Source organism: Marmota marmota, unplaced genomic scaffold, assembly GCF_001458135.2.
Source record: "Marmota marmota marmota unplaced genomic scaffold, marMar, whole genome shotgun sequence".
Taxonomy (NCBI): Eukaryota; Metazoa; Chordata; class Mammalia; order Rodentia; family Sciuridae; genus Marmota; species Marmota marmota.
Window position 1 is genome coordinate 34,333,332 of NW_026000229.1, and position 9,800 is coordinate 34,343,131.

Consider the following 9,800-nt stretch of genomic DNA (forward strand, 5'->3'; position numbering starts at 1 on the left):
GGGGGGGGGGGGGGAGAAAGAAAGAAAAGAGAAAGAAAGAAAGAAAGGTATTGTGTCCAACTACAACTAAGGAAAAAAACAAAACTGCCCCAAGGTTGAGGTTGTAGCTCAGTGGTAGAGTGCTTGCCTAGCAAGGTCTGAGGCACTGGGTTCAATCCTCAGCACCACATAAAAATAAATAAAGGCACTGTGTCTATCTACAACTAAAATAAATACATACAAAAGCTGCACTATCAGTTAAACAGTTGTGCATGCCTATAATCCTAGCAACTTGGGAAGCTGAGGGAGGAATGCAAGTTTGAGACCAGCTTCAGCAACTTATTGAGACCCTGTCTCAAAAATTTTAATCCCAGTTGGCTCAGGAGGCTGAGGCAGGAGGATTTTGAGTTCAAAGCAAGCTGCTGCTCTAAGCATCTCAGTGAGACCCTATCTCTAAATAAAATACAAGATAGAGCTGGGGACATGGCTCAGTGGTTGAGTGCCTCTGAAGTTCAATCCCCTAAATAAATAAATAAATAGATAGATAGATAGGGCTGGGGATATAGCACACAGTGATTAAGTGTCCCTAGGTTTGATCTCTAGTACCAAACAGATGAATAAGCAAAAAATAAAATAAAATTTGCATTATCAAGCCTGTGGGCCCAGCCACTAACGGCATTCAGGCAAGTTTGAGGTCAACAAGGGAGATTTAGTGAGATTCTGTCTCAAAATTAAAAAGGGCTACGGATGTAGCTCAAAGATAAAGCAATTGCCTAGTATATGTGAGGCTCTGGGTTTAATCACCAGAACCACCAGGAAAATAAATAACCCCACCACACACACACTATTATTCAGCAACATAATTAAGACTGGAATTTAAGTAATTAGGCAACACACATTTTCCATGTGCACATACTGTATCAAAAATAAAGACTATCCTTTGCCCTCAACTAGCCTAGAAAATAAACTATCATAAATAAAAACACAGTATAGTAAACAAGCTGTTAAAAAAAAAATGAAGGGTGGGCTGAGGTTGTGGTTCAGTGGTAGAGTGCTTGCCTACATGCGTGAGGCACTGGGTTCAAATCTCACTCAGCATCATATATAAATCAATCAATCAATAAAAGTCTGTCAACAACTAAAATACTAAAAAAAAGAAAAGAAGGGGCCAGGTAAGGGCATGTACTTAGTAGGCTGTGGCATGAAGATCCTAAATTTGAGGCCAGCCTGGGTAATTTAGTGAGACTGTCTCAAAATAAAATAAATGATGAATGAGGCCCTGAGTTAAATCTCTAGTATCCCCAGCCCCCAAAAAAGTAAAAAAGCAAATTTGATTTTTTTTTATATTTATTTTTTAGGTGTAGATGGACACAACACAATGCCTTTATTTTTATGTGGTGCTGAGGATTGAACCCAGGTCCCTGCCCGTGCTAGGCGAGCGCTCCACCGATGAGCCACAATCCCAGCCCCAAATTTGATTCTTTTGTAAAGACTTTATATAATAAAATCTTTGATTCATTTGAATTAGAGTATTATTTATTACCTAAGAATAGTATTAGAGTACTATTAATACCTTAATTCAAATAAAACAAATTACTATTTATCTAGATTGAAGATACCTAGGAGGAAAAAAAAAGATAATAAAACTGCATTACAAAAAATTATATGGTTTCAGTTTAAAGGTATTTAATAAATCTGTAATGTCACAGAATACTGGAAATGTTTCTGGATTCTCTGCTATATATTCTTTAAGAATTATAGAAGTTGGGCAGGGCGCAGTAGCACACACCAGTAATCCCAGCAGCTAGGGAGGCCGAGGCAGGAAGATCGCAAGTTCAAAGCCAACCTCAGCAAAGGCAAGGCACTAAGCAACTCAGTGAGACCCTGTCTCTAAATAAAATGCAAAATAGGGCTAGGAATGTGGCTCAGTGGTCAAATGCCCTGAGTTCAATCCCTGACACACACACACACACACACACACAAAAATATATATAGATATACATACACACACACACACACACACACACACACACACAGAAGTCAATCAGGCTAGGGTTATGGCTCAGTGGTAGAGAACTTGCCTAGCACATATGAGACACTGGGTTGGATCCTCAGCAGCACATGAAGATAAATAAAATAAACGTTTGTGTCTATCTACAACTAAAAAGAGGGCTGGGGATGTGGCTCAAGCGGTAGCGCGCTCGCCTGGCATGCGTGTGGCCTGGGTTCGATCCTCAGCACCACATACAAACAAAGATGTTGTGTCTGCCGAAAAAAAAACTAAAAAATAAATATTAAAAAAAAAATTTTTCTCTCTCTCTCTCTAAAGAAAAAAAAAAAAGATTAAAAAAAAGAATTATAGAAGTCACCCCAATAATAATAAAAATAAAAATTATCCCTCTAGACCAAAGTCTTATCATCTAGATTTTCAGATAATGAAAGCATAGAAAAAACAAATTATTTCAGTAAATTAAAAAATACTTTCAAGGAACTGTACATTTTTAACAAGTTCATAAAACAAATAAGATGCTGACAAAATATGGCAGTAAAATTAAAAAGATCTTTTTAAAAATTATGAAGGTTTAAACCCTTCATAATTTATTAACTTCATAGTTTATTAACTATAATTTAACAATATTAAATTATAGTTAATACTTAACCAAATGAAAATGGTTTATACATACCATTTTTATTTGCTGGTGAAAAAAAGTTGAAGACAGGAGAAAATATGGTCCCCAACAATGTAGTCCTTGGAGGACTGCCAGAGGAAGGATTTTCTTCTAATTTCCCATTTTGTTTTGCATGTTGATTTGTCATTTCATAACTACCAGCTTCTAAGAAAGAATAGAAAAAAAAGGTCATAAACAGTGACTTTCAGAAATTACACATAAATCATTTAAAAAATAACTTTTCTTCCCTCAAATACTTGCGAAAACGAATTAACATTCAGGAGTGATTAATAAAGAAATACTGAGGTAAATCATTAGTAAATCAAATAATCATAAAGTAACACTTTATTATTGTTAACATTTATTTTTTTTCAAAGTAAATTTAAATACAAAATTATACAAATCAAAAGGCTTCAAATTAATATAGTGTAACAGAAAATGAAAAAAATTCTTTGTAAGAAAGTAAACAAGTTATCAGTATCAAAAGCATGAAGGCAAGATTCTGTTTTTGATTACACTTTGGAATGCTGCCTACTTCATAAAACCTTCCCTCATATCTTTCTAAAGAATGACAGTTAAATCATTAGAGGCAACCTGGCGCTACTGAAGAAGGTCAAATACAGCTGTGTCAAAAATTACTTATTAGAGCTGGAGAAGATAGCTCAGTGGTAAAGCCTAGCAAGTACAAGGCCTTGGGATTCAATCCCCAAAATGATAAAAAGAAAAAATAAAACAAAACATGAAATCTGAGCCATTTCAGAGTGGTTAGGAAGAATGATCTTATAAGTAAAAAAATTTCACAGATATTTGGGAAATATAAAACAAAAATAAAATGAAAAGTTTTGACTTTGACTTATCCTCCACAATGTTACCTTTTTGATATAGCTTTAAAAACAAAACAACAACAACAACAAAAACTTGTTTCTCTCATTCCTTTTTTTTTCTGATTTGGTACCAGGGATCTAACACAGGGGCCCTCAACTACTGAGCCACATCCCCAGCCCTATTTTTGTATTTTATTTAGAGACGGTCTCACTGACTTGCTTAGTGCCTTGCTTTTGCTGAGGCTGGCTTTGAACTTTCGATCCTCCTGACTCAGCCTCCCGAGCTGCTGGGATTACAGGCCTGTGCCACCGCAACCAGCTTCATTCATTATTCATTATTTTTAAAAAATTATGTATGTACGTATTTAGGTGGTACTGGGGATTTAACCCAGGGGTACTCTACCACTGAGCTATACATTCATTCATTAGTAGTAGGGATTGAACCCAGCCAGTGGTACTCTAATACTAGGCTACATCCCTACCCCTTTTTAATACTTTATTTTGAGACAAGGTCTTGCCCAGTTGCCCAGACTGGCCTTCAATTTGTGATCCTCCTGCTTCAGTCTCTTAAGTCACTGGGATTACAGTGTACACTACCACACCCAGCTTAACTTGTTTATCCCTCTTTCTTCTCTCTGTCCTAAGTGTCCTTTTCTCCATATTGATCACTTTAAACAATAAAGACACATTACTGCACTGAGGGAATGAGGAAAGAACTGTTATTGCTCTTGTGTGTAAAACAGTTTTAGTTAGCTTGGTGAGGTGGTGCATGCCTAAAACCCAGATACTGGCAAGGAGGCAGTTCTAAAGCAGGAGGTCATATATTCCAGGTCAGCCTCAGCAACTTAGAGGAACTCCATCTCAAAATACAAAATGCAAAGGACTGGAAATGTAGCTCAGTGGTAGAGCATCCCTGGATTCAATTCCCAGTACTAAGGGAACAAGAGAGTTTTAGAGCACCTCATGCTCTAAAATACTGTTCTTTATAGCTTTCTCTGCTTGTCCTTATTGTTCTTCTCCTTCCTATTGATTGTGAGGAACTTCTCAGCTATACAATACGATATTGACAGGATGTATCAATAGCTGTATTACTGACATTTGGGCCTGATAATTCTTTATTGTGAGGGGCTTTACTGCACTGTAGAATGTTTAGTAACATATCTGACATCTAACTGGTAGATGATTGTTGCAACCCCTCCACAGGTGGTGACAACTGTGAAGGATTCCAGATAGTGACAAATGTCCCATAGAAGCAAAACTACCCCTAATTGAGAAATGCTAGTCTAAATGATCTAAGTACCCTCTGAGCTCATAAGTAGCAAGATCCAGAAACAAACTTTTTGTACATGTTTCAGTTATATTAAGTCACAATTATTACTGCTTTCAGAAATTAACTTATTAGAAGTAAAAAATGTTGACTCTTGGGGCTGGGGTTGTGGCTCAGTGGTAGAGGTTTGCCTAGCACATATGAGGCACTAGGTTTGATTCTCAGCACCACATTAAAAAATAAATAAATAAATAAATAATAAAGGTTATCACGTTCACATGCAACTAAAAAAAATTTTTTTAATGTTGACTCTTATACACTTTTTTCTTTTTTTTTTTTTTGATGCTGGGACTTGAACCCAGGGCCTCTGGCATGCTAGGCAAGCACTTCACCACTAAGATACATCTCCAACCCCAATCCATATACTTTTTTTTATGCTAAGTAGTATAAAGCTAATTATTCTGCCTTTATTTAATTCATCAAAGTAAAATATTTTAGAAAGATATATTTTCATTTCACTTCATGCTACTAATACTGAACACAAAAAAGATTACAAAAATAAGGAAAAATTTACTCAAAGTAGATTTTTAAAACAGACTAGGAACATGTCAAATAAGATCTCTGCTTACACCTAAATTAAACAGTATCTAAATATTAACAAACCTCCATTTACTTGACTTTTCCGTCTTACTCGAGATATCTGTTTGTTAGGCTTTTCTCCTGTTCTTGGTGATGATGTGATCAAATTATTATCTATATCACGTTCAATTCTACTCCGCTTTGAAGGATTTTCTCTCTCTTCCTTAAGACATAAGAGGAAAAAAATATGCACTGAGCACAATTATTCTGTCTTACAGGTTATACTTATAAAATGATAAAATATGGTATAATATTCTTTATCCTGGAGAAACAAAATGCAATTAATAGCAAAGAGTAGCAAAAATGGAAAAATTTTGAGTGTTCTAAGAATATTAATGCAGTTAGAGTACACAAATATAATTAGAACCTTTCTCAAGGCTCACCTAAATTTTCCATGCTATGGAAATAATGAACTGTACAGTGTGCTCTGAATTTTCAGCCAATTTCCCCTTATCTTTAGAACTGTTTTAAAGAACAGAGATCATTTCCTTGAGCACTTGGGAAAGATAGGAGGATAGGGGAGGGAGCCTCATTGAACTTGCTGGCCTGCGACTACCACATCTCTACTGTTTACCTCAATTATTTAAGTGGCCAAATTAACACCAAGGAATCTACTCCTTAGCAAGAAGCTCTATGTCTGTTATCTTATTTAAGGCAAGTTCCCATGACAAATTTATACTATGCTTGCAGTATAATTGACTTAAATAATATACTTCTGAGCATTAGCCTGATTTATTTTTCTCCATTTATTTATTAGTTTTTGCAGTGCTGGGGATAAAACTCAGGGCAGTACACTTGCTAAGCAAGCATCAACAGCTAAATCACTTCCACCCCTATTTTTCACCATTTATACATCTTTTTCTGTTTTGAGAATTTTTCTAGTCATCCACTAAACAAATCATTGTATTGTAATATTGCCCATGATGATTTAATTAACTACCTAAAATCATTTGATAAGGATTAGAATTTCAAATTTACATATTCTATATAATTAATACATATCAACATTCATAACTGGAAGAACTTCTCTACTTTTTTGGCGCGGGGTGGGGGGGTGGCGGGACCGGGGACTGAACTCAGGGGCACTCAACCACTGAGCCACATCCCCAGCCCTATTTTACATTTTATTTAGAGACTCTGACTGAGTTACTTTACTCCTCACTTTTGCTGAGGCTGGCTTTGAACTCGTGATCCTCCTGTCTCAGCCTCCCTAGCCACTGGGATTACAGATGTGAGCCACCATACCCAGAACTTCTCTGCTTTCTTATAACACAGTAACTAATAAAATACACTACTTTGCATGTTCTTTCTCTTCTTTTTTCTTCTTGTGGTACTGGAGATTGAACCCAGAAACCCTCTTGTCATTGAGATACATCCTAAGACAAGGTCTCACTCAATTGCTGAGGCTGGCCTTGAACTTGCCATTCTCTTGTCTCTGGCTCCCTAGGATTACAGGTGTGTACCATCAAGCCCAGCCTACTATACTTTCTGAAGGCTGAATATTGTTGAATTATTTCTGAAATAAGCTTGGTATTGTTAATGGTAAAATTTATAATTTCATTTTGGGGTCAAAAAAGAAAAAATATTTTACTGCAAATATCATTCAATATGGAATTTTCCTTTTACTCAGCAATTTATCTTAATTTTAGGTTGCTCGATCAAAACAATATGGCATTACAAAAAAAAAAAAAATGATGATGATGCCTCAGTAATCCATAACAAAATTCTTCAATGTTTTACCATTTGTTATTTTACTGTATTTATACATGTTATTTTACTGTATGTATACATGAAGTCTCATATCTCAAACATAGGATTTCCATTATCAGAAAATATAGGAGTTGTCTTTATAAAGTCCTTTAAGAACAGAAGTACTGCAGCAAAGTTTAAATTACACTAAGCTCTAGTTTCCCATGAAGTAGTTTCTCAGTACAGCTGCTATAACACAAATGTTACATAGATTCTTGAAAACCCTGCACTGATACAATGATAAAGATAACAAGACTTGTGGGGGAAAAAATGTGTCTTACAGGGGATAGAATATAATATGTTGGAGCACATTACTTAAGGCTCCTGTACATTTGTAACCACAGCACTAACAAAAACATTGATTGGGACCTTCAGCGATAACTTGGACACTACCCTCACCCTCAGGTACTAAGAGTTTCTGGAATGTTACCTCAGGGTATAATTTAAAAAATGATGAAGTAGAAACAAGGGCATACAGGACTTGAACAGTAAAGCCTTAAGCCAGTAGGGATTCTATTAAGATGGGCACAAAAGGAAATACACATTGCCATTTTGGAAGAGTTCTTGTACACCTCTGGGGAGAGAGCACCCAATGTAGATTATCATTTTAACTTTAATAAAGCAAAGAAAAGCAAAAATACCAGTGAAAGGGTATTTGCTTATGCAGTAGATGAACGGAAAGTTTCTTGTTCCTTGATGAATTATAAAATTCAATTCCCATTATTCAGAACCCTCTGTCTAGTTCAAAGGAGAATTATATATTAACCAACATAGTATCCATGTTATACTGATAAAGTTCTCCCATTTAACAATAGTGTATAAACTAATTGATGTTGCAGAGGTTGCATATATTGTAACAGAACAGACTTTACTGGGTTCAACTGAGAACACATTTGAATACTTTAGCTTATATCTCTAAAAAGAATCAGAAAGTCAAGTCTAAAATTCTACAGTCTGACGGTCTTACTCTTCAGAACAATGCATTCAAATGTCTGATGATCCAATTCTGAAAGACAATTTGTAAGCCTAGCCTTTTTTGAACATTCAAGTAGTCATATGTTGCATTTCAGTCAGTGATAAACTGTATATATGACAGTGGTTCCATAAGATTATAACAGCTGAGCTGATGTAGTGGTCTAACCCTTTACTTATGCATTTGTGCAAATGCCATTATAAACAAATCTACGGAGCTGCCTGTCATATAGTATAGGATATACACTTATATGTAAGTGCGTAATACTTGTAAATGACAATAAATAACTATTGCTGGTTTATTTATTATGATATATTTTATCATTTTAGAGTATATTCCTTCTACTTATAAAAAGGATTACTTTTATAAAGAAAAAAAAGGATTACTATAAAACGATATGCCCTACTGCACAAGCAGCTAGCTCTCATATTTTGTACTTACCACCCCTCTTTTTTTTTTTTTTTTTTGTAGTGCTGAGTAATAGGCAAGAACTCTAGTCACTGATCTATATCCCCAGCCCCTTACCATCTCTCTTAACTACATTAAGAAGACATGTCAAGTGACAGAAATAAAACATCTAGATTTGTGTAAGTATTCTCTTAGCATTCACATGACAAAATCGGTTCACACCACAATTCCTAGAACTACACAACCTTCTAAAAATGCCTGTATATAATTAGGGAACATACTTACTCCTTTAAGAAAAACAGAAGGTAAAGTGGGAGAAAATAGAAATAATATACACCAGATAGAAAACAGCAGTTCCTAAAGCAGAAAACCAAAGCAAAAACATGGCAATAAAACAATTTTTTTATTCCAACAAAAAAGATTTTGCAATTCAAAATTTTTCTCTTAGTTTTTGACAAATAAAAAAGTAAGATGTACAACATATTTTGAAATATGCAAACAATGTGAAATGGCTAAATCAAGCTAAGTAATGTATGCAGTACCTAACATATGTAACTTTTTTTGTGTATATATGACAGTGTATATATGACCACTGTATATATGACAGTGGTGAGAACACTTAAAATCTAATCTAAGCAATTGTCAAGAATATAATATCCAGGGCTGGCGATGTGGATCAAGCAGTAGCGCGCTCGCCTGCCCGGGTTCGATCCTCAGCACCACATACAAACAAAAATGTTGTATCCGCCGAAAACTAAAAAATAAATATTAAAAAGAATATAATATCCAATGCCTGGCACAGGAACAAGTCTGCAATCCAAGTGATTTGGGAGATGAGGCAGGAAGATCACAAGTTCAAGGCCAGCTTCAGAAACTTAGTGAGACCCTGTACCAAAATAAATTAAAAGGGCTGGGAATGTAGCTGAGGGATGAAATGCCCATACGCAGTACTACAAGGGGGATGGAGGCCAGTTTGCATTGTTATTATGGTCATTATGCTAGACAACAGAGGTCTTGAAATAACTATTCCTCCTAACTGAAATATTGTTTATAAGCCATCCTGGTGTGTATAAAGATGGGTCTCCTTGTAGGGCTTTGTGTGTATGGTACTGGGGATTGAAACCAGGAGTACTGTGACACTAAGGTCCACCCTCAGCACTGTATGTTTTGAGATAGCCTCACCAAATTGTCCCAGTTTGGTCTCTCTCTCTCTCTCTATACACACACACACACACACATATATGTATGTATGTATGTGTGTGTGTGTGTGTCTCTTATACACCTCTCTGAGC

At 35.7% G+C, this 9,800-nt stretch overlaps 1 protein-coding gene across 4 annotated transcripts in view; it reads right to left on the bottom strand.

The window, feature by feature from the left end:
- Ctdspl2 (CTD small phosphatase like 2) overlaps positions 1-9,800 on the bottom strand; it is a 67,868-nt gene that overhangs the window by 27,706 nt on the left and 30,362 nt on the right. For all 4 annotated transcript variants that reach the window (XR_007343797.1, XM_048792969.1, XM_015480717.2 and 1 more), the window contains 2 exons: positions 5,403-5,541; positions 2,664-2,813 (listed from right to left, as the gene is read on the bottom strand). Coding sequence is in view for 3 of the 4 variants with exons in the window: in XM_048792969.1 (XP_048648926.1) it covers positions 2,664-2,813; positions 5,403-5,541 (289 nt within the window). In the remaining variant the exon portion in view is untranslated. The remainder of the gene's footprint in view (positions 1-2,663; positions 2,814-5,402; positions 5,542-9,800) is intronic.